Source organism: Bos javanicus, chromosome 18, assembly GCF_032452875.1.
Source record: "Bos javanicus breed banteng chromosome 18, ARS-OSU_banteng_1.0, whole genome shotgun sequence".
Taxonomy (NCBI): domain Eukaryota; kingdom Metazoa; phylum Chordata; class Mammalia; order Artiodactyla; family Bovidae; genus Bos; species Bos javanicus.
In genome coordinates, this window is record NC_083885.1 from 59,981,206 (window position 1) to 60,007,370 (window position 26,165).

The window sequence follows — 26,165 nt, forward strand, 5'->3', positions numbered from 1 at the left end:
TACATGGTTACTCTCCAGTATGAAGTCTCCGATGAACAGCAAGGTTTCCAGTACGACTAAACGCTTTGCCACACACATCACATTTGTATGGTTTCTCTCCAGTATGAACTCTCCGATGAACAGCAAGGTTTCCAGTACGACTAAATGCTTTGCCACACACATCACATTTGTATGGTTTCTCTCCAGTATGAACTCTCCGATGAACAGCAAGGTTTCCAGTATGACTAAACGCCTTGCCACACACATCACATTTATATGGTTTCTCTCCAGTATGAACACTCCGATGAACACCAAGGTTTGAACTTACTCTGAAACCTTTGCCACAGATATCACATTTATATGGTTTCTCCCCAGTATGAAGTCTCCGATGAACAGTAAGGTTTGCAGTATGACTAAATGCCTTGTCACATACATTGCATTTGTATGGCTTCTCTCCAGTATGAATTCTCTGATGAAGTTCAAGTCTTGTAGTGTGATTAAAGGCCTTGCCACATACATCACATTTATATGGTTTCTCTCCAGTATGAATTCTCTGATGAACTGCAAGGCCTGTAGCTTGACTAAAAGCCTTGCCACACACATCACATTTATACGGTTTCTCTCCAGTATGAACTCTCCGATGAACAGCAAGGTTTGAGCTTACAGTGAAAGCCTTGGCACATATATCACATTTATATGGTTTCTCTCCAGTATGAACTCTCCGATGAACAGCAAGGTTTCCAGGACGACTAAATGCCTTGCCACACACATCACATTTATAAGATTTCTCTCCAGTATGAATTTTCTGATGAAGTCCAAGTTTTGCAGTCTGATTAAAAGCCTTGCCACATACATCACATTTATACGGTTTCTCTCCAGTATGAACTCTCTGATGAACAGCAAGGCTTGAACTTACACTGAAACCCTTGCCACATATATCACAGTTATATGGTTTCTCTCCAGTATGAAGTCTCCGATGAACAGTAAGGATTGAAGTATCACTAAATGCCTTGTCACATACATTGCATTTGTATGGCTTCTCTCCAGTATGAATTCTCTGATGAACTGCCAGGTTTGCAGTTTGACTAAATGCCTTGCCACATACATCACATTTATATGGTTTCTCTCCAGTATGAATTCTCTGATGAAGTCTAAGTTTCGCAGTCTGATTAAAGGCCTTGCCACATACATCACATTTATATGGTTTCTCTCCAGTATGAACTCTCTGATGAACAGTAAGGTTTGCACTATGACTAAACGCCTTGCCACATACATTGCATTTGTATGGCTTCTCTCCAGTATGAATTCTCTGATGAACTGCCAGGTTTGCAGTTTGACTAAAGGCCTTGCCACATACATCACATTTATATGGTTTCTCTCTCATATGATATCTCCAATGAATTAAAAATTTTGCAGCTTGCTTAAAGACCTTGCCACACACATCACATTTATGTGGTTTCTCTCCAGTATGAATTCTGCAATGAATCGCAAGTTTTCTAGTTTGATTAAAAGCCTTGCCACACACGTCACATTTGTATGGTTTTCCTCCTGTATGGATTCTTTGATGTCTAGTGAGTTCTGAGTCCTGAAGAAAGGTTATGTCACACTCATTACATTTGTATGGTCTTTTATTTTGTGTTTCATGGTCTGGTAACAGTTCTGAAGGATGCATAACAGCATTCTCATCTTTATGAGAAAAGCCTTTGCAGACATTAAGAGTTCTCTGAGATGATAAACCTGAGGCACTGACGTCTGTCACAACTTGACTACGTTCAAAAATTATCCCTTCAGATTGCATCATCTGCCATTCATCCTGAAAGCTTGATCCGTGCCTTTCAAAAGTTCCATTTTCTGCATCACTTCTACTATGATGATCTCTTCCATCAGTGAGGTTTTTGTTATGGGATGTAGACAATCCTTTGTCATTTCTTTCATCATCTGTCCGCAGACAGTCAAAGTCATCTATATTTTCCTGCATCTTCCTGAGGTGAAAATCTTTGCTTTCAAGGCTTTCAGCTCTTTCAAACATCACTCTTTGAAAAATTTCCCCTTTACCACTGTCTGCTTTTGCCTGTAATTTCTTGATCATATCTATCTGAGACATATCTACAAGACATAAAGAACCACAGGTATTCTATTAGTTACAATTCATAAATAAATTATTTGTTAAACACATGACTTTCATACCAAAAGCCATATCCATCCTAACAGAATTATGAATCTTTGCAAAGATGATCTCAAAACTATAGAAAACTAAAGGAATAGAATTCTTTAAAAAAGAATGATCATATGTAATTCAAATTAATTTTAGGGTAGTGTAGTTTCAAACACAATCAGAAAACATTCATTTATGCAAACTCATGTCAGTTCTCAAAGAAAACATATTGTCCCATCATGACCTCAAAACTCATCCTACTTTGTACTAAACACACTGCTGTCTCATAATTGAGGAGAAACTAATGGTATATTGTACACACTTTATGCATATTTATACATATTTAAATGGTAAAGAACATACTGGACTAGAGAGGTGACTCACTGGTAAACAAGCTGCCTGCCAATGCAGAAGACACGGCACAGGGGGATACAATGCCTGGGTTGGAAAGATCCCCTGGAGCAGGAAATCCCAACTGAGTGCACTATTCTTGCCTTAAAAAAATTCCATGGATAGGAAAGCTTGGTGGCCAACAGTCCATGAGATCACAAAGAGTCAGACAGGACTGAGCAACTGAGCAAACAAGCATCAAAAGGCAATACATTGGAATGGTAAACAATGTAAAAGAAGCATTCTAATGAATAATGTAAAAAATAAATGGCAGTTAGTAACTGTTCAAAAAATACTGCATTGAGAAAATAAAGAATTCTGTAAACTATACATATATTTTTTTTGCTTTTTTTTTCTTTTGCTGGACCATGTGGCTTCTGAGAACTTGGTTCCCTGACCATGGATTAAATCCAGGCTAGCTGCAGTGAAACTACTGAATCCTATCCACTGGACTGTCAGGGAATTCCCTAAAATAATTTAAAAAATAAAAAAATAAACACTTTTCCAAATACCTCTTAGAAATCTATCAGTAGATAGACATATAGGCATTTTATGACATTAACAAGTGGTTCATGTCAGTTATATTGTAAGTGAAAAATTCTCTACTTACACAGTAATCATTCAATACATCAACTCCCTATCTACACAGTAATCTAAACTCACCCAGTTCATTGGCTCCAAGATATATGTAAAGGAACAAGCTTTGGGGCTTCCCTTGTGGCTCAGAGGTAAAGTATCTGCCTGGTAGTGCAGGGCACACAGCTTTGATCCCTGATCTGGGAAATTCCCACATGCCTGAGAACAACTAAGCCTGTAGGGCACACATGATGATTCTGTGCTCTAGAGCTGGGGAGTCACAACTACTGAGCAAACACACAGACACCACGCATTGCAACAAGAGAATCCACTAGAATGACAAGTTCACGCACCGTAAATACACGGTAGCCCTTGCTCACTGCAAGTCGAGAAAATCCCCTGAAGCAACAAAGACCTGAAGCAACAAAGCCAAAAACAAATAAATTTTATTTTATTTATTTATTTTTTAGTGCCACCTAACAGCACTAATTGGAGAAGGCGATGGCACCCCACTCCAGTGCTCTTGCCTGGAAAATCCCATGGACAGAGGAGCCCGGTAGGCTGCAGTCCATGAGGTCACTCAGAGTCGGACAGGACTGAGCGACTTCACTTTCACTTTTCACCTTCATGCATTGGAGAAGGAAATGGCAACCCACGCCAGTATTCTTGCCTGGAGAATCCCAGGGACAGGGGAGCCTGGTGGGCTGCCGTCTATGGGGTCACACAGAGTCGGACACGACTGAAGTGACTTAGCAGCAGCAGCAGGAGTTCAGGTTATTCACATCTGGAGAGATTATTTTAGACAGACATTTCCAAAGTATAAGCATTCTTAATAGAGTTTATTTAAAAGCTCCAATTGCATTTGCATTCTTTCCTTAAAACTTTCTTCACCTGAGTTACTCTAACTGTTGACAAACTTGCTTAACATTAAACCTAGGTACAACAAAAGTATTAGACAATGTTGAAGACTCAAGACATGTCTTAATTAGATTAGCAAACAAACATTAATACTAGATATTTAATATTGAATATTTCCCAATTCACGTGAACCTGAAATTCATTTACGTTAATTTCTCTTGTAATTGTTTGGTTTGAAAGTGCTTTTTTTTTTTTTTACAAACAATTGAATTAGAGCTCATTTACAAATTAACCTCAGCAATATTATCCAAAAACAAAGACACACACTGAGACAAACAGAAATGCAGATCGACAGACTTGAGAGCTCTCATACTTTCCTGCTTGAGATTTAAAATCTCTTTCCCCTTTTCTTCCCACCCCCCTGCGCCATGGTTTAAAATTCTAATTTGCCCAAGACTGAAATCTCTGGAAAAATGGGATACGTATTTCAAGGACATGGCAAAGGTGGCACGCTATGCAAGTTCGCTTCAGTCCTGTCCAATCCCCTGCAACCCCGTGGATTCTAGCCCACCAGGCTCCTCTGTCCCTGATGGGACTCTCCAGGCAAGAATACTGGAGTGGGTTGCCATTCACTCTTCAGGGGATCTTCCCTACCCAGGGATCAAATCCACGTCTCCTGTGTCTCTCCCAGGGACTGGGAGGTTCTTTATCACTAGAGTAATCTGGGAAGCCCTGGCAAAGGTTAACCTTAAGCTTTGTTTTTGGCACGCCTTTTTAACAAGCTTGCTATTTTTAATTCCACATGTAAAAAGAACCGGTTTTGCACTTTCAAAGGAAAAAAAAATTCATCTTAACCAGTTTTCTCCAGAGTCTAAACAACATCATGGCCATCCTATATCAAACAAGTTATCCTTCCTTTCTATAGTCACAGCTTTATGGTACAACACAGACTGAACAGTGCTCAAATTGACTGTGATAACAGGGACAGAAGGGCTCATAAAAATCTTGGAATGTCTCTCCAGGGAGATGGGGGTCTTTGATCAGAAGAATCTAAAGGGGTTAACAAACTTGCTAGGGTGGGGGAACCTGGGCTCCCGCTCCCCCCTCAGAGACAGGGGCAGTTAGAAGGGGACCAGCTGATGGAGAGGGAGACAGAGGGGTTGGGAGGGGTGTAAGGCCAGAACAGGACAAAGAATGGAGAGGAAAAGGGCAGTATGGGGATACAATTGGAGCTGTGGGCTGGCTAAAGAGAGTCGACTTGAAAAATGAATATTTGATCAACGAAAATATAATGTGACATTGTAATATGGATAATCATCCTCACAAATCGCATACTTCTGTTTGCAGTTTTAAGTTACCTTTATTTACCTCACGGTAGGCAGAGAGAATTGGAGAAGGCAATGGCAACCCACTCCAGTGTTCTTGGCTGGAGAATCCCAGGGACGGGGGAGCCTGGTGGGCTGCCGTCTATGGCTTTGCACAGAGTCAGATACGACTGAAGCGACTTAGCAGCAGGCAGAGAGAAGGATCCAACTTGGATGGTGCTAAGCCTGGGCCTTGGATGGTGCTAAGCCTGGGCCTTGGTTGGCAAGGGCCCCTGCAAAGGCTGAACAATCTCAAGATTTGTCCTCTATCTTACCTATGGTGCTGCAAGACTTGCACTCACAGGAGACAGTCAGGACATTCACACTCAGGGCAGTTTCCATGCAGGCTAGAAGCAAGGTAAGAGGAATGCACTGCTTTGTCTTGAAGCCTAAACAAAACTATTTATTTAATTTCCCTAACATCCTGGTGGCTCCATGGTAAGAATCTGCTCAGTAATGCAGGAGACATGGGTTTGATTCTTATTCTGGGAAGATCTCACATGTCACGAGGACTAAGTTGATGAGCCACAGATACTGAGCTTGTGTGGTAAAACTACTCAAGCCTGTGTGCCTAGGGCCTGTGCTTCACAACAAAAGAAGCCACTACAATGAGTAACTGTGCTTCCCACTCTAGAGAATAGCCCTCACTCGTCTCAAATAGACAAAAGACCACAGAGCAAAAAAGACCCAGTACAGGCCAAAAAAAAAAAAAATATCTTGCCTTCATGTCTGTGGGTGCTACAGCACAACTGGAGGGTGCTGTACATTTCACATATCAAAGAACAGAGCCATAAGTTAGGGAGAAGAAAAATATCCTGTGAGAGTTCACCAACATTAAACATCGGTTTTCTCACAGAACTCTCCCACTTGGAGAGTTTCCAAAACACCATGAACGGTGTGGCTTCCTCTCTGTCCTTGTGACAGTTGACCTGTGATCTCACTCATCTTGATTTTTGCTATTAGCACTTCATTCTCCACAATCCAGGGGTCTTCTTCCTTGTGCCACAAGAATGGAGATAATGTTCAGATCAGAAACAGAACTTCCTACTTGGAAGTAATGCCATATACTGTGGCTTCTTCCAGAATCCAACCTCTTTTTTTTTTTTTTTAATAAATGTATCTGTTATTTTTAATACATCGGTGTATTCATTTCTTTTGGCAGGGGTGAGTGATTGCTGCTGCTTGGTCTTTTCCCCAAGTTGAGCAAGTAGGGGCTACACTCCAATTGCAGTGCTCGTGCTACTCACTTACTGTGGCTTCTCCTGGGTGCATGGGCTTCAGGAGTTGTCCCATGTGGGCTCAGTAGTTGCAGCTTCCAGGCTCTAGAGTGCTGGCTCGTAGTTGAGGCACAGAGGCGTAGCTGCTCTGTGACATGTGGGATCTTCCCAGACCAAGGATCGAACCCGTGTCTCCTGCATAGGCAGGTGTAGAATGCAGTTCTTTTGTCAGCCAAGGAGTGAGGATATTATAAACCGACAGAAAAATACTTCTCAAATGAATTTACTATCTGTCTCCTTCTGAATGCACAGGGAATAGTATAATATACAGTACAACATGCAGCAGGTATCTAGTTCCTATCTAAGAACTACTGAACCAAGAACACAGGGCTAGAAAACAGGCAACTGGATATTTCAAAGTTTGAAATCAGCTTTATAAACACTCAAGCTGTGGAGAAACTCCTTGTGCATCACACAGTGGGCAGGTCACCTGAAGGAAAGACAAGTTTAAATTCCTGATGCCAATCAGGAAGCTTTACATGTGTGAGTCAACAAGGTTTTGAGCTTAGTCAAGAAAAACGGGAGATCTCAAAAGGTAAAGAGGGAACATGCAGAGGTACCCCAGGGCAGATCCCCACTTCAGAGGGAAGTGATCCTCACCCACAGACAGCAGGTTCCCGAGGGTCTCCACCATCACGTCCTTGTACAAGGTCCTCTGGGCAGGGTCCAGGCATTCCCACTCCTCGGGAGTGAAATCTATGAACACATCCTTGAAGGTCAACTGTGCCTGAAATGAAAACACATTTCACCAATGGGCCCTGAGGAAGATTCTTAGTTTCACACAAAATGAGAAGAGGTGAGAGGGGTAACGCTCAATTCAGATGAAGTAATACTCTGATAGATACTTTAAAAGCTGCTTGAAGCAAACTGTTGGTCTGCAATCGAATTTATAATTTCCTCTTTTTCCTAAGATTATGATATCCTGCAATCAACAGGAATTTGTCATGTATGTGGACAATACATGAAAAATACAGAAATTAAAACCAAGACTGGGTTGTCTATGCAGAAGTGTTAACATTCAACACAGAGTGGCATTCACGATCTAGATGAGTTACAGCAAGACTGGTGTCTTCAGAGATGACAAAGTCCACTGTGACTTTATTTATTTTTTAATTAATTAATTAAGTTTACTTTAGCTTCTCTGGTGGATCAGATGGTAAAGCATCTGTCTGCAATGCAGGAGACCCGGCTTTGATCCCTGGGTTGGGAAAGTCCGCTGGAGAAGGAAATTGCAGCCCGCTCCAGTATTCTTGCCTGGAAAATCCCATGGTCGGCGGAGCCTGCTAGGCTACCATCCCTGGGGTCACAAAAAGTCGGACATGACTGAGTGGCATTCACTATCTAGATGAGTTACAGCAAGACTGTTGTCTTTAGAGATGACAAAGTCCACAGTGACTTTATTTATTTTTTAATTAATTAATTTTACAATATTGTATTGGTTTTGCCATACATTGACTTGAATCCGGCATGAGCGTATATGTGTTCCCCATCCTGAACCCCCTCCCACCTCCCTCCCCATCCCATCCCTCTGAGTCATCCCAGTGCACCACCCCCAAGCACCCTGTATCATGCATCAAACCTGGACTACTGATCTGTCTCACATATGATATTTTATGTTTCAGTGCCATTCTCCAATATCATCCTGCCCTCGCCTTCTCGCATAGAGTCCAGAAGACTGTTCAATACATCTGTGTCTCTTTTGCTGTCTCACATACAGGGTTAGCGTTACCTTCTTTCTAAATTCCATATATATATGTTAGTATGCTGTTTTGGTGTTTTTCTTTCTGGCTTACTTCACTCTGTATAATAGGCTCCAGTTTCATCCACCTCATTAGAACTGATTCAAATTGATTTGAATTGAATTTGAATTGAATCAAACTGATTCAAATGTATTCTTTTTAATGGATGAGTAATAATCCATTGTGTAAATGTACCACAGCTTTCTCATCCATTCATCTGCTGACGGACATCTAGGTTGCTTCCATGTCCTGGCTATTATAAATAGTGCTGCGATGAACATGAAAACACACTGACTTTTAAAGAACACACATTGTGATGATGATGACATCATCACACTGACAACAGATGTTTCAGCAATTCCTACAAACTAAGCATTATCCTAAAGACTTTACACGGATGAACTTGTCATCAACATAACAGCATGTTAGAGAAAGATCTGTGTCCACCTTCAGTTCAGTTCAGTTCAGTCGCTCAGTTGTGTCCTACACTGCGACATCATGAATTGCAGCACGCCAGGCCTCCCTATCCATCACCAACCCCCGGAGTTCACTCAGACTCACGTCCATTGAGTCAGTGATGCCATCCAGCCATCTCACCCTCTGTCGTCCCCTTCTCCTCCTGCCCCCAATCCCTCCCAGCATCAGAGTCTTTGCCAATGAGTCAACTCTTCGCATGAGGTGGCCAAAGTACTGGAGTTTCAACTTTAGCATCATTCCTTCAAAAGAAATCCCAGGGCTGATCTCCTTCAGAATGGACTGGTTGGATCTCCTTGCAGTCCAAGGGACTCTCAAGAGTCTTCTCCAACACCACAGTTCAAAAGCATCAATTCTTCGGTACTCAGCTTTCTTCACAGTTCAACTCTCACATCCATACATGACCATTGGAAAAACCATAGCCTTGACTAGATGGACCTTTGTTGGCAAAGTAATGTCTCTGCTTTTCAATATGCTATCTAGGTTGGTCATAACTTTCCTTCCAAGGAATAAGAGTCTTTTAATCTCATGGCTGCAGTCACCCTGGGGAGTAAATTCTGTCACTCTAACTAATCGCTCAGATCAAAGTGTTAAGAAATGAGCCAACAGTACCTGAGCTCAGGTGGTTGGGAGTGACAACTGAACCTAGAGAATCAACCAGTTAACTACCAGAGAAGGAAAGAGCATCCACAGAGAGTTTCCTGAAAATACCTGAAACAAGTTCAAGGAAGCTGAAATACAATAGAACAGCATAAATGGTCACGATACAGGGTCACACCCTCTCCCATCGCGACCCACACAATGTCAGTAATTTTACTACAATTTACATCATTCATGTGATGATGCAGAAAAAACTTAACACCATGAAATACACTTAAGATAGAACTGAAACTGCTACAAAGAATACACCATTATTTATGAGAGGATGTTTTTGTAATAAAACCACAGAGTTATATATCCATGCATTCATGCATGCATGTGTAAACACACAATTGATTTAAACAAAAAGAGTTGTCTTTATTTTTTTTCTTTCCTTCTATCAAAATTCATTCAGCGTCAGCTTTGTGCGTCAAACTTGAAATACAGCAGTGAACATGATGGAGCTTACAGTCTAGCAGCCAGCCAGCCAATTTCATCATCTAGCAGCCAGCCAGCCGATTTCATCCACAATTTTAACGTTACTACTGAAATAAGTGCTCTGACACAGGCCCGGTGCTAAGACAAGATTAAACAGAAAGTCTAAGCTACACTGAGAAATCAGACAAGGTCTCTGTGAGGAAGAAACACTTAGGATTGGCAAGGTGGGAAACAGAAGAGTGTTGCAAGCAGAGAGAACAGCCTGAGTGCCGGCTCTGAGGCAGGAAGATATTCACTGAACAGAAAGTCAGCCAGTATGACTGGCACACAGGGAATGTACATGGGGTGATGCCAGGCAGAGGCTAATTTATGCAAGATCTATGGATTTGGGACTTTATTCCAAAAGCTACTGGAAGTCACTGAAGAATCTGCAGGAGGAAAGCTAGACACTTAGATTTGTTTTTCAGAGCTCAATCTACTGTGTGTGGAAGTTGTTCTTTACCTGCTTACTCATGCCAGACTCTTTGCAACCCCGCTGACGGCAGCCCTCCAGCTCCTCTATCCATGGAATTCTCCAGGCAAGAATACTGGAGTGGGTTCCCATTCTCTTCTTTCATTTTACTTCTTCATTCAGTAACTGTCAACATTCTATTTCTTTTTCAAAGCTTATTTATTTTGCTTATGTTGGGTGTTCATTGCTGTGAGTGGGCTTTCTCTAGTTGCAGCTGCAGTGCCCGGGCTTCTCCTTGCAGTGGCTTCTCTTGTTTTGGACCACAGGCTCTAGACAGGGCAGGCATCCATAGTTTTGGCTCCCGGGCTCTAGGGCACAGGCTCAGTCGTTGTGGCCCATGGGCTTAGCTGCTCTGAGGCATCTTCCCAGACGTGGGATGGAACCCACGCACCCTACGTTGGCAGGCATATTCTTAGCCACTGTACCACCAGGAATTCGTCAACATTATCTTATTCTAGTTCAAAAAAAATTAAAAGTAATACAAGCAGAAAATAACACACAGAAGATTTCTTCCAATCTTTATAAAATACCTGTATTTAAAAATATGTGGCCCTCCCTACGGTGTATGGTAAAGAATCCACTGGGCAATGCAAGAGATGTGGGTTTTTGCCTGGTCTGAGATCCCACATGCTGAGAGGCAACTAAGACGATGAGCCTCAGTTCCTGAGACAGAGCTGTAGAGCCCAGGAGGTGAAACTAATGAAGCCGGCGCGCTCTAGAGCCTGGGCTGCAACACAAGAGAAGCGACTGCAATGAGAAGCGTGTGCACTGCAACCAGAGAGTGGCCACCACTCGCCAGAACTAGGGAAAAGACACTGAAGCAATGAAGATACAGTACAGGAAATAAATATATTTTTAAAATAATAATGTGATTTTTATCATTAATTTTAGGTATGTACTTATTAATAAACTCCACAATTTATTATTTTATTCCATTAAGAAAATACTGAATCAAGACTAGTAAAGTTGGAGAATTCCCTCATGGTCCAGTGGTTAAGATCCCTCACTTCCACTGCACGGTTTCAGGTTCAATCCCTACTCAGCGAACTAAGACCTTGGAAGCTGCATCATGTGGTCAAAAAAGAAAGAAAAAAAAATTAGTAAGCCTGATTTCACAGTTTAAATTAGACGGTGTAACGAAACACTCCCTAGCCCTGACATCTCTTTCTGAACATTCCATTCCATTCCCAAAAACTTAAGTTTTCAAGGAGGTGCTCATTTAGTTTTAAATGTACTATAAAAAGTCAGAACTGATTTCCCCTCATTGGCCTCTTTGGCAGATTTTACCGATACTGTACATGTTAATACCTGAGGTCCATATACAGCTTCTTCACCCTGGTTAAAAGAGAGCAGACAGCGCATCCAGATGGGCCCTAAGCAACCCCTGCTGCCCAACAGCACCGAGACCCTGTCTCCAACCCATGGGTGAGAAGCCCTGCCCAGGATGGTGCTCACGGGAGCCTCCTCACAAGGTCCACGTCACCGGGTCATGGGGAGACGGGATCTAAGTGGAGATGACAGGCCCTGAGGGAAGGCCCCAGGTGAGTGCGTGTGTACTGGAGTCAGACAGGATACTTCAGAGTCAGACACGATTAGCGAGTCCAGAGAAGGGCATTTCAGGAAGGCAGTGTGAGAATCCACTGAGAATATGACCCTACCTGAGAAAGAGCCATGCCTGACTCCTGTTCTTTCCTCTTCTGGGCTCCTTCGTCCATGAGTCTTCACAGTTCTATCATGAAAGTTGAAAACATGCTGTTTAATGCATATGCTCAACACACCCCCTTCCTGAGCCCCAACTATACACATAGGGAAGCCCTCATCGTGTGGAACACTTTGTGGCCACTGTCTCAGGAGGGACTCAGGACGGTCAACTCCCGCAGAGAGACCAACACAGGACTTTCCCACACTTTCCCTCGGATCACACTCCCCTCCTGGTGAGGCTTCATGTCCACAGCAGCAGGGGGACCTCTGCTGACCCCATGATCCCCTTCAGGTCACACAGTAGGCCCTGGTCCAGCCCCACTCAGAGCAGAATGCCCTCCCCTCCCCCAGGGCCCGATCTCAGTCTCAGAAGTGAAGGCCAAGAGCCCTAGTGCTCAATGCAGGATCCAGATCGGAATCATCTGTGGCCTGTGCACATTCCTGGGGCGAGGCCCCACATGAGAACCTGAGGAGCATGTCTGTTGGGGGAGGGGTACAAAACATGCCTGGACAAAATGCCTCATGCTCTCATGTGATGCCTGTGTTGAGCACTAGTGAAGGATTAAGTCCAGGCCACCTCCCACTTTCTTCTTTTCCAGCTTTACTGAGACTAAGGAGAAGGGTTCTGTACCTCCCACTTTCTTCTTTTCCAGCTTTACTGAGACTAAGGAGAAGGGTTCTGTGTACATACATCATACACCATGTGATTATGTGACACGTGTACACTGTGAAATATTTATCACAATGCACGAACCAACACATCCATCATCTCCAAATTCCCATGTTCTGTGTGTGGTGAAAACACTGACAACGTACTCTCCTGACAAATTCCCAGCAGGCAGTAACAGAATAGGATAACAACGGTAAGCGTGCTGCACACACATCCCCAGGACCCACTCATTTTACAACTCAAAGTCTGTACCTTTCGACCAACATCTCCCCAGCCTCCCCACCTCCCAGCCCCAGATTACCACCATCCCACTGTCTGGTACTAGTGAGTTTCACATTTTTACATTCTACAGATAAGCGAGCACATAGAATATCAGTCTTACCCTGTCTGTCCTAATTCAGTTAGCATAATATTCTCTACATTCACCCCAGCTGTTCCAAGTGACAGAAATCTCCATCTACATGGGAATGGATAAGAAACCCTTCCTCAGAGATCAATGCAAAGAAATAGAGGAAAACAATAGAATGGCAAAGCTAGATCCCTCTTCAAGAAAATTAGAGATACCAAGGGAATATTTTATGCAAAGATGGGCACAATAAAGGACGGAAACGGTATGGACCTAACAGAAGCAGAAGATATTAAGAAGACGTGGCAAGAATACACAGAAGAACTGTACAAAAAAGATCTTCATGACCCAGATAACCACGATGGTGTTATCACTTACCCAGAGCGAGACATCCTGGAATGCAACGTCAAGTCAGGCTAAGGAGCATCACTATGAACAAAGCTAGTAGAGGTGATGGAATTCCAGTTGAGCTATTTGAAATCCTAAAAGATGATGCTGTGCAAGTGCTGCACTCAATACGACAGCAAATCTGCAAAACTTAGCAGTGGCCACAGGACTGGAAAAGGTCAGTTTTCATTCCAATCTCAAAGAAAGGCAATGGCAAAGAATGTTCAAACTACCGCACAATTGCACTCATCTCACATGCTAGCAAAGTAATGCTAAAAGTTCTCCAAGCCAAGCTTCAACAGTATGTGAACTGTGAACTTCCAGATGTTCAAGTTGGATTTAGCAAAGGCAGAGGAACCAGAGATCAAATTGCCAACATCCACTGCATCATCAAAAAAGCAAGAGAGTTCCACAAAAACATCTACTTCTGCTTTATTCAAAGCCTTTGACTGTGTGGATCACAACAAACTGTGGAAAAATCTTAAAGAGATGGGAACACTGGACCACCTGAGCTGCCTCCAGAGAAATCTGTATGCAGGTCAAGAGGCTACAGTTAGAACTGGACATGGAATAACAGACTGGTTCCAAATTGGGAAAGGAGTTAATCAAGGCTCTATACTATTACCCTGCTTACTTAACGTACATGCAGAGCCCATCATGCGAAATTCTGGGATGGATGAAGCACAAGCTGTAATCAAGATTGCCAGGAGAAATATCAATAACCTAAGGTATGCAGATGAAACCACCGTTATGGCAGAAAGTGAAGAAGAACTAAAGAGCATCTTGATGAAAGTGAGAGAGTGACAAAGTTGGCTTAAAACTCAACATTCAGAACACTAATATCATGGCATCCGGTCCCATCACTTCATGGCAAATAGCTGGGGAAACGGTGGAAACAGTGTTAGACTTTACTTTGGGGGGCTCCAAGATCACTGCTAGAGAAGGCAATGGCACCCCACTCCAGTACTCTTGCCTGGAAAATCCCATGGATGGAGGAGCCTGGAAGGCTGCAGTGCATGAGGTCGCTGAGGGTCGGACACGACTGAGAGACTTCACTTTCACTTTTCACTTTCATGCACTGGAGGAGGAAATGGCAGCCCACTCCAGTGTTCTTATCTGGAGAATCCCAAGGACGGGGGAGCCTGGTGGGCTGGAGTCTATGGGGTTGCACAGAGTCGGACACGACTGAAGTGACTGAGCAGCCAGATCACTGCATATGATGACTGCACCAATGAAATTAAAAGACGCTTGCTCCTTGGAAGAAAAGCTATGTGTATGACCAACCTAGACAGCATATTAAAAACCAGAGACATTACTTTACTAACCAGGTCCATCTACTCAAAGCTATGGTTTTTCTAGTACTCATCTATGGATGTGAGAGTTGAGTATAAAGAAAGCTGAGTGCCAAAGAATTGATGGTTTTGCACCCTGGTGTTGGAGAAGACTCTTGACAGTCCCTTGGACAGCAAGGAAATCCAACCAGTCAATCCTAAAGGAAATCATTCCTGACTATTCATTGGAATTATTGATACCGAAGCTGAAACTCTGATACTTTGGCCACCTGATGCAAAGAACCAAGTCAATGGCAAAAACCCTGATGCTGGGAAAGACTGAAGGTGGGAGAGGGGGATGACAGAGGGTAAGACGGTTGGATGGCATCACTGATGCAATGGACATGAATTTGAGTAAGTTCTGGGAGTTGGTGATGGATAGGGAAGCCTGGCATGCAGCAGTCCATGAGCTGGCAAAGAGGCAGACATGGCTGAGCAACTGAACTGAACTGAATATGTCATTACAAATATGTGTGTATATTTGCCTGGGTTACCCATGAGGACTTCCCTGGGAGCTCAGAAGGTAAAGAATCTGCCAGCAATGCAGAAGAGACAGATTTGATCCCTTGGTTGGAAGGATCCCCTGGAGAAGGGAATGGCAACCCACTCCAGTATTCTTGCCTAGAGAATTCCATGGACAGAGGAGCCTGGCAGGGTACAGTCCCTGGGGTCGCAAAGAGTCTGAATGACTGAGTGACTAACACTTACATGTTTTCAACCTGGATCCTGGGGCTCTTTAATCAATAGAAATAGTTATGAGACCAGAGGGGAATTTCAAGAAAGGCTTTATTGGGACCCTTGCTGCAGTAAGGAGAGACAGAAAAAGAAGTGTGTGCCCCTGGTCCTCCCAAAAAGGGGGATGAGCTGATCCCTTTGCTTATGGCTGGAAGGAAGCTGAGGTGATCTGGTCTGCCTCAGGCCCCCCGGAGGTGCTGTGAGCCGGGATCACGGGAAGTGACCTGCTTTTGCTTCTGGAGCCTCAGAAATCAAGCTTGGTTTGTGGTCTTTTTACTCATTGTTCAGAATTGCTGTCCGCTCATGAATGTGGTTATACTTCTTTTGTTCAATTACACTTTCTTTGAGGTCTGTTGCCCGAGAAGACGTTCATCCAGGTGCAAGAACTGCAGTAAAAGGTCCCAGGACCCAGCCTGTCTCATACACACATCACGGTTTCATCATCCACTCGGCGGAAAACAGACATTCAGGTTGTTTCTACAACATATGGCTGTTGTGAATCATATAGTATGGGTTATGGGAGTGCATGTTACTCCTTCAAAATACTGATTTTTGCACAGGACTTCCCTGGTGGCCCAGTGGTTAAGAATCTGCCTAGCTCTGTGGGGGATGCGGGTTCAATTGCTGGTGGGGGAACTAAGATCCCACAGGCAGCGGAGCGACTAAGCCTGAGCACCACACTAGAATTTCGGTGCACTGAAACCAAAGATCCTGCAGGATGCAGGCAAAGCCAAATACATAAACAGTTTTAAAAATTTTGCTTTTCTCAGCTATATAATTAGAAGTGAGATTGCGCGATCCTATGCATGTTCTATTTTTAATCTTTGGGTAACTCCATACTGTTTTCCATGTACCATTTACTTGCCTTCAACCGTTTCCAACCATTAACTGTACTGTGCATGTACATGGCAGACGCCCGAGACCTGTAAAGACGATGAGAGAGCAGTAGAGGAATCCACTGCGCTGGCAGCAACAAGTAGCAGCTGCGTCATCTCCAGAATAAGCCTCTGTACTACAGGTTACTGTGGAGCTGATAACCCTCGGAATCTAAGAACAAGCCTTCACTGCATCATGGAAAAGTCTTCTGCCATCAAAGCTGAGGCCCAACCATTGTGCTTTGAGGCTGAAAGAAACTTCCAAACCTGCATCTGGGCCAACACACTCCCCAGAGACCTAGTAATAATCCACCCATGCTGCTAGGCAATCCCCAGAAGGTTCCAAGCCTTAACAACTCCTTTGTTAATGATGGAATAATACACACGAAGACGCCCAAACACCAACCAGACTCAAGACATCTTATCAGTCACAGTGACCCCAGCAGCCCCAAACTGTCATCACCAAAATCTAATAACACAAGACAGATGTGTAGGCTGATGCACACGCCCCAGTGCAACTTCAACATCTTCCAAGGAACACGCCAACTTCTCCTTTTTTTACCTTCCATTTGAAATCTTCTTCATTAGTAACTTAAACTAACAGAAAAACTACAGGTAATCCACAAAGTGATCTCCTGAATTTTAATGACAGTTATTCTACGGGTCTGATTCTTGCCCTCCCTAAAGACACCAGAAAATCCACTGTGTGGAGGGGGTGCTGTGGGGCACCTCCTGGATCATCTCCCCCTTCTCTGGGACCACTATGCCCATCCTCCTGCACCCAGACCTCTCTGTGGACTCAGCTCAGGCCTTGATTCTAACACGTGGCAGAGTAACAGGCCTCTTCCCAATTCCACTTCCTTCCTTCCTTCCTTCCTTCCTTCCTTCCTTCCTTCAGAGGTGTGATCATTTGTTTCCCAACGAAACCCAGTCATGCAAACCTCAGTCACAGCATCTGTGTCCCAGGGAAACTGAGCTAAGACACTATGGCACACCCACCATTCCACGCAGCCCACAATTGGCCATGAGCCCACATTCAGGTCCTCCAGGTAGAACTGAGACCACCTTTGTCAACAGTTCCACACACCCTGTAATCCCACAAGTATGAATGTCTCTCTCTCTCACACACACACATATACATACCACACCCCCAATTCACTGGGTTCATCCAGAGGCCTACTCTTGCTCCCACAAGCCTCCTGGAGACTCTGACAAACTCCCCTTCACTTTCCCCCATTTTTATACCTCTTCATGCATGGTTGAACAAGAGGGATAAACAGCAGAGACCAAGGGCATGAGCATCGCAACAGAGTTGCGCACAAGCTACAAATCCAAGGACACTCGGCACTCAGTACAGAGACCAAGGAACTGGCCTTCCTGGGAAAACCTGACTTGGGATATCAGATATTGCAACTTGGGATATCAGAAAGTTTAACAGGCCCTTGAGATTTGGTTGGATTGAGCTCAGTAAAGAATTAACAAAGATAGAGAGACCCCAGTCTCACTGACCCCTGTTCTCCCAAGTGGGAGCTAACTGGAACATATCCCAGGTCTTTAAGGAAGGGGGGGGGGGGACTCCTTCATATCCCCTTGGATTCCAAACCTTCTGGCCACTCTAACCACAATAAACTCAGCATCCCCTGCTCTGAGCAGATGAACTGGCCTCTGTCCAAGATGTTCCCTGGGTGGTCAGAGCTTAGAAAACCTGGGGGCTGCAGTGACCTGTGACACAGTGGACTAAAACATGGGGACATCTCAAGACACTAGATCTATCGGGTTCATTAGGATGCCCTACATCTTTTTCATTTTCAGTGATTAAGTGTCCACATGGGGTAAGGATCAATTAGAGTTGAAATGTCCAGAAGAGGTACAGGAACCATCATCACCTACCCTGTCCCCTCTGTCTCCCCTGAGAATTCTTCAGCCCAGCCCATGTTCCTAGTCCTCACCTCCAGAACGAGATGCTGTGAGCATCGAGGGAGGAAGAGGAACACGGTGCATCCTTCAATGAAGGGAAAAGAGGAAAGACTCCAACAGTCAGAGGACAAGGGCATTTCTGATGAAGGTGATTAATATAGGGGCAGCAAACCTGGTTAATATGGGAAGGAGATGGGGAGACCTCGCTGGCCTAGACCTGAAAGAACAGAAAGAGCAAGGGCCACGGTGATTTAATGACCAAAAAAGCAGGCGTAGAAACTAAGATTTGAGACAGAGAAGGTTTTGGTGTCTATGAACAAGGACTAAGTGAATGTGACCAGGACAGACTGACCATGAGAACGGGGTCAGCTCCCAGGATGAGGCTGGAGACACTGGCAGTGACCTGAGGGTGACAAAGGGCTGTGGAGCCACCTGAGGAGTCAGGATGCTGCCCTGAGGACACGGGGAAGCCAGTGGAGGTGGGCTGAGGACACGGGGAAGCCAGTGGAGGTGGGAGGCCTCCCTGCAGATTAACCCTTATTCACAGAAGACATCTGCTGATAATCTAACTCTAAGCATATGTTCCTGCCTCCATCCAACTGTTGTCCTTTTTCATTTTGCAAAACTGGGACTCATTTCAAATTCTAATAACACCTGGGCTCTCCCTCCAAGAAGAACTGCCACACACAGTCACACACCCAATTTGGCCAATCATTTCAGAGGTCACTGTTGCTCAGATTCCAGACCTGAGGCAAACATCATCAGATCACCTCATTGCTCACTAGTTACCAGATCACATAAAAGAGAGGAAAATGGAATATAGACTAACTGCTTAAATTAGGTCATCACTCTTAATATAAAAGATCACTGGCATTCTTCCTAAGTTACTCATCAAAACAGTCTACATCTATTTACTAGTTACCAAAAAAATGCTTTGAAAATATAACATCAAGAAGAAACAGCAAATGGGCCTCAAATAAACATGAAACAAACCTAAAGTGAATCCGCTTGTTAAAAATTTTTCCACTGAAGAATTATGGTGTCAAGTGAAAAAAAAACATTTGAGAATATAGCATACCTAGAAAACAATGACACAAATTAATTACAGGAGGGCAACAAATTTTATTTCAGAAGCGAATAATTCTTTACAAGAAAGTCGGTATTTAACAAGTGGTGCTGGGAAAACTGGTCAACCACTTGTAAAAGAATGAAACTAGAACAATTTCTAACACCTTACACAAAAATAAACTCAAAATGGATTAAAGATCTAAACGTAAGACCAGAAACTATAAAACTCCTAGAGGAAAATATAGGCAAAACACTCTCTGACATACATCACAGCAGGATCCTCTATGACCCATCTCCCAGAATATTGGAAATAAAAGCAAAAATAAACAAATGGGACCTAATTAAACTTAAAAGCTTCTGCACAACAAAGTAAACTATTAGCAAGGTGAAAAGGCAGCCTTCAGAATGGAAGAAAATAATAGCAAATGAAGCAACGGACAAACAACTAATCTCAAAAATATACAAGCAACTCCTACAGCTCAACTCCAGAAAAATAAATGACCCAATCAAAAAATGGGCCAAAGAACTAATTAGACATTTCTCCAAAGAAGACACACAGATGGCTAACAAACATATGAAAAGATGCTCAACATCACTCATTATCAGAGAAATGCAAATCAAAACCACTATGAGGTACCATTTCACGCCAGTCAGAATGGCTGGGATCGAAAAGTCTACAAGCAATAAATGCTGGAGAGGGTGTGGAGAAAAGGGAACTCTCTTACACTGTTGGTGGGAATGCAAACTAGTACAGCCACTATGGAGAAGAGTGTGGAGATTCCTTAAAAAACTGGAAATAGAAATGCCTTATGATCCAGCAATCCCACTGCTGGGCATACACACTGAGGAAACCAGAAGGGAAAGAGACACGTGTACCCCAATGTTCATCGCAGCACTGTTTATAATAGCCAGGACATGGAAGCAACCTAGATGCCCATCAGCAGATGAATGGATAAGAAAGCTGTGGTACATATACACAATGGAGTATTACTCAGCCATTAAAAAGAATACATTTGAATCAGTTCTAATGAGATGGATGAAACTGGAACCTATTATACAGAGTGAAGTAAGCCAGAAAGAAAAACACCAATACAGTATACTAATGCATATATATGGAATTTAGAAAGATGGTAACAATAACCCTGTGTACGTGACAGCAAAAGAGACACCGATGTACAGATCAGTCTTATGGACTCTGTGGGAGAGAGAGAGGGTGGGGAGATTTGGGAGAATAGCATTGAAACATGTATAATATCATGTATGAAACGAGTCGCCAGTTCAGGTTCGATGCACGGTACTGGATGCTTGGGGCTGGTGCACTGGGACGACCCAGAGGGAGGGTAGGGGAGGGAGGAGGGAGGAGGGTTCGGGATGGGGAACGCAGGTATACCTGTGGCGGATTCATTTCGATATTTGGAAAAACTAATACAATATTGGAAAGTTTAAAAATAAAATAAAATTTAAAAAAAAAAAGAAAAGAAAGTCGGTATTGAATGATCTAGGTATTGAATGATCTAATCTATCCCAAGCTACAAAAAGAATTAACTGGAAAGAAAGGAGAAAGCAAAAAGGAAAACGATCACAAAGACTATGTTTAATGTTCCTGGAAAAGGCACCATGTAGTAAGAGAGTCGGTTCTGCACATGTATCTTTTAATACAAATAATTAAAAAATGCACAAGCCTTACAGACAGAAGTTTTGCAGTTCTCATCTGTATAATGTAAAGAAGCAAGTTTTAAATTTATTAGACCCTAAAGCGCAAAATCAATGTGGTCGTTTTGTCACTATGTCGTGTCAGACTCTTGCGATCCCATGGGCTGTAGCCCGCCAGACTCTTCTGTCCATGGGATTCTCCAGGCAAGAATACTGGAGTGGGTTGCCATTTCCTTCTGCAGAGGATCTTCCCCACTCAGAAATTAACTCGGGTCTCCTGCATTGCAGGCAGATTCTTTACTGACTGAGCTATGAGGTAAGTCAAAAATCAATGTATCACGACTTCATAATCCTTATCCAACCAATTCAACACTCTCCTGGATCTAGTCCTCTCCCCCACCTGCACACTACTTGTTTCCACTTCATTTAGTTGACCTGTTTCCCTACTTCTTTCTCCATCTCTCTCCCTTTCTCTTCTCCTCTGCTCTCCAGCTGTGCCTGTCCTACTCTTTACTTCTTCCCTGACTCCCATCCGGCCTCTCTCTGCCATCTGTTCCCTGCAAAATGCTTCTAACCCAACCTCCTTGATGATCCTCAATCTCCAAGAATTTCTGCCTTTCTTCCTCCATCTCTGCCCTCCCTTCCTCCCAACTCTCTGGCACCCCCAAGTGGCTACGCTTCCTTTCACCTTGCTTGCTTTCTCAGCTCCTCCAATTACTGGATGTGAGTGAAAGTCCCTCAGTCCTGTCTGACTCTTTGCGACCCCATGGCTGTAGTCCATGGAATTCTCCAGGTCAGAATACTGGAGTGGGTAGCTGTTCCCTTCTCCAGGGGATCTTCCCAACCCAGGGATCGAGCGCAGGTCTCCCGCATTGCCAGCGGAGCCCCCTTCATCTCCCACCAGGATACTGTTCTGTAAGCCAAGGTTCCAACTTTTGTATCCCCTTTGCGGGCTCTCTGTGTGAACTGCCTCTCCACTGTCGCCCTCTTATTCAAGAAGTCCTCCTCCTGCAAGGGCCAAATTCCAGCTGGTGGAATTTGGGATGGAAGAACCACGGGGGTCAAGTGGTTGGCCCAGGTCACCCACCCCGACACAGGATCAGGGGAAAGGTCATTATGAAACAAGGCCGAGGAGATATGGGCGCTGAGAGGGAGTGGGTCTCAAGAGCGGGGCACGCTCCCCAGAATCCCAGGACCTGGGAGAGGACGTGGCTTCCAGGGACCGAGAAGGCGAGGCTGAGGACCGCGGAGCGTAAATGCCCACCTCGTGGAAGAGAATTTTATGCGGTGCAGGAAGTGCAGAGGGGACAGTAAATGGTTTTAAGACGGAAGGAGGTGTGAAACGCAACGTTTCCAAAAGCAGGAACCGGCTGCAGTGCAGACTTTAAACCAAAAGGGAGGCGCCCCTTCGCCGCTCACAGAGACGTCTGAATTTGCTGGGGTTGGTAGGGCGGCGCGGGGATTTAGAGTCAGCAGAGACCCTCAGCTCGGGGTACCGAAGGAAGCCGAGTGAGAGCGGCACGTGTGACTAAGAAAGAGAGAAACACACGCCGCGCTAAGACAGCTGCACCGCCGGCTCTCCGCTTCCGGATGTGGGAAGCTGCGCGGGCCAGCAGTGAAACGGCGGGGGCGGCCTGGGGAAGCGGAGACAAGCTGTCAGGGTGCGGGTCATGGAGGGAAGCCGGGTCTGCCTTGCACCTTGGGAAAGTGAGACTGGCGGGGCCTCGGGGCGCGGCGGGCGGGGCGGAACAATTCAATAGTGTAATCTCTGAGGAAGGTGACTGCAGGAAATTAAATGACCTCTGCTTCCTGGAAGGGAAGTTAAAAAGCAAAAGCATCACATTGACAACAAAGGTCCCTATATTCAAAATAATGTAATGTTAGTTGCTCATCGTGACCGACTCTTTGCGACCCCATGGAGTCGGACTCCTCTGTCCGCCAGGCTCCTCTGTCCCGGGAGTTCTCCAGGCAAGAATACTGGAAGTGAACCGACTGTAGCCTACCGGGCTCCTCCGTCCATGGAAATTCCAGGCAAGAATACTGCAGTGGGTTGCCATTTCCTTCTCCAGGGGAATTTCCCGACCCAGGGATCGATCCCGGGTCTCCTGCATTGTAAGCAGATGCTTTACCGTCTGAGCCACAGGGGAAGCAAGAATACTGGAGTGGGTGGCTATTTCCTTCTCCAGGGGATCTTCCTCACCACGGATCAAACCATGTCTCCTGCAATGCAGGCACATTCTTTACTATCTGAGCCACCAGGGAAGCCCAGATATAACGTTAAGTGCTATGGAAATAGTTGAGATGAGCGGCAAATTCAAGTTGTGTTTTTTGGAATATCATGGATTTTCTTCCCCAAATATTTTCCATGCTTCGATTGAATCCATGGATATGCAGATACAAAGGGTCAACTGTATTTTCTTCTCTCCAAATATCAAGTTCCTAGCAGTGGCAACCCACTCCAGTGTTCTTGCCTGGAGAATCCCAGGGATGGGGGAGCCTGGTGGGCTGCGGTCCATGGGGTTGCACAGAGTAGGACACGACTGAAGCGACTTAGCAGCAGCAGCAGCAAATATTTAATATCATATACAGTTTCAAATTAAATTCACGGGTTTTTTGTTTGATTTTGCTTTAACCTGTCACCTAAAGTGAAAGTGAAGTCGCTCAGTCCTGTCTGACTCTTTGCGACCCCATGGACTCTAGCCTATCAGGCTCCTCCATCCATGGGATTTTCCAGGCAAGAGTGCTGGAGTGGATTGCCATTTCCTTCTCCAGGGGATCTTCCCGACCCAGGAATCGAACCCGGGTCTCCCGCATTGCGGGCAGACGCTTTACCGTCTGAGCCACCAGGGAAGCCCCTAACATATTGCCATTGAGTCTTTGGATGTGATATCTAACCAAAAACAGCTGCATATGGTAACCCTCTGTATGAAAGGTGTAATAGGTAAGGAGACATTTTTGTGGACTATTTTAAAAACATGATAAGTGGCATTATCAACATTATTCACGATTTAAATATTATATATACATTGCAGATCATCTCCATTTCAACAATTATGTAAGGGGAACAGTAGAAAATAAAAATTTCATAATGTTCTTATGCAGTGCTTAAGCAACTGAATGTTTTATCTGAAAAGCCTATGATATAAAAATTAGAATCAAAGTTTTGCTTTTTGAATGCTGGTCCATAAAGAAGGCTGAACATAGAAGAATTCATGTTTTTGGATTGCGGTGCTGGAGCAGACTCTTGTACAGCAAGAGGAGTCCCTGAAGACCATCAGTCTGTTGGGGCTGCTTTGAGGAGGGCAGGAGGAACTCCATCTTGAGGCCTGTCAGCCATCTTAAGACAGCATGTGAACTGGGCCCCGACTTTGCCCAAGAATGAGGAAACTATTTTTAAAGTAAAACCAGGTCTCCTTGGAGACCTCCCTCCCCATAGATAGCAAAGATTGGAGTTAAGGTCAGGCTGCCCAGGTTAGATTCACAATGAAGATATCCCCCATGAAGTATAATTATTGTTCCCCTTTAACCTTAATTGTTAGTTCTCCCTACACCTCCATGTTGTAAAACGAAATCATATACATCAAAAAAAGTTGCGAACATGTAAACAGTCACTTGCTGCTGCTGCTGAGTCACTTCAGTCGTGTTCGACTCTGTGTGACCCCATAGACGACAGCCCACCAGGCTCCCCCGTCCCTGGGATTCTCCAGTCAAGAACACTGGAGTGGGTTGCCATTTCCTTCTGCAATGCATGAAAGCGAAAAGTGAAAGTTAAGTCGCTCAGTCGTGTCCGACCCTCAGCGACCTCATGCACTGCAGCCTTCCAGGCTCCTCAATCCATGGGGTTTTCCAGGCAAGAGTACGAGGGGTATAAAACCGAGTCTCTCGAAAATGTCAGGGTCCTTGTTCAGAACCGATTCCCCTTGGACCTGCTGGGGCAATAAACTGTACTCCGCTGTCTTTGAGTGTCCTCCGAGGTGTGCTTTGCGACACTGGATTCTCATTTTTCCATAACAAATCCTAAAGGAAATCAACGCTGAATATTCACTGGAAGGACTGATGCTGAAGCTCCAATACTTTGGCTACCTGATGTGAACAGCCAACTCACTGGAAAAGACCCTGATTCTGGGAAAGATGGAAGGCAGGCAGAAAAGTGGATGAGATGGTTGGATGTCATCACCGACTCGATGGACAGGAGTTTGAGCAAGTTCCGGAGATGGTGAAGGGCAGGAAACCCTGCCTACTGGCATAGGGTTGCCAAGAGTCCGATAGGACTGAGCGAGGTAACAAAGACCCACTCCAGTATTCTTGCTTGGGAAATCCCATAGACACAGGAGCCTGGCAGGCTACAGTCCCGGGGGATCTCAAAGAGATCTGACTGAGCACTGCGACCATTTTATATTTCTCTTTGATTCTAATGCTCATACAAGTAACCAGCATCACTGAAAATAATCTCCTAAAATGAAGAGTCTTTGTAATCAAGTCTTTACAAATGAAGAGTCTTTTTAGTCATCAGAAAAGGACAGTAATACTCTTCGCTACCACTCGAGAAAGAACTTCAGCTCCAGCACCAGTCCCAAAGCTGAAATTCTAAACTACTTCCTGAACACGCGATTTGATACTTATAAAATTATCAAGTGCCACGTCATAATTAAAATGACTTTTTCCTTATAAAATACTACGTATTTCGTGCACTGTATGTGTTACCTCAGGATTTTACATCCAAAGGAAATTAGACCCTGGGCCTCTCACAACGACTGAATTTATTTGGGCTGAAGGAAGGGGTCGGGGAATAGCGAGGTGCGAAGTGACTGGAGACCACAGATAGGAAGGAGAGGGGACCCCACAGGCGCAGCTTAACAACAAAAACAAAAACAAACAAAAAAAGTACCGCACGTTTCCAATGGTCCGCCGCACCTACCAAGTCTCGGCTTCGGGAATTGGCTGTAGAATCGCTTGCGTCGAAGGGGAGACTCGAGACTCCTCAACCACTGGTATCAGAAGAACGCCACAGGGAGGGGCGGGGCGTAGGGCACCCTCCGGCGCCTGGGCGCGTGAGCGGCGGAGCCGAAAGAGGCCGAGAGG

At 44.5% G+C, this 26,165-nt stretch overlaps 1 protein-coding gene across 1 annotated transcript; it reads right to left on the minus strand.

Annotated features, from left to right (window-relative positions):
• Positions 1-3: 3 nt before the first annotated feature.
• On the minus strand, positions 4-26,165 carry LOC133229661 (zinc finger protein 665-like). Its single transcript, XM_061386268.1, has 4 exons — positions 26,002-26,165; positions 12,059-12,129; positions 7,200-7,326; positions 4-2,085 (listed from the first exon to the last, which is right to left on the minus strand). The coding sequence occupies exons 2-4, from the start codon at positions 12,113-12,115 to the stop codon at positions 8-10; spliced, it is 2,262 nt and encodes a 753-aa protein (XP_061242252.1). The 5' UTR covers positions 12,116-12,129; positions 26,002-26,165; the 3' UTR covers positions 4-7.

Coding starts and splice junctions, on each gene's coding strand:
- LOC133229661 (XM_061386268.1), bottom strand. CDS start 12,115: ATGGACGAAGGAGCCCAGAAGAGGAAAGAACAGGAGTCAGGCATGGCT. Junction 7,327..12,058: donor CAGGCATGGCTCTTTCTCAG/GTAGGGTCATAT, acceptor TTTTCATTTCAG/GCACAGTTGACCTTCAAGGA. Junction 2,086..7,199: donor CGGGAACCTGCTGTCTGTGG/GTGAGGATCACT, acceptor TATGTCTTGTAG/ATATGTCTCAGATAGATATG.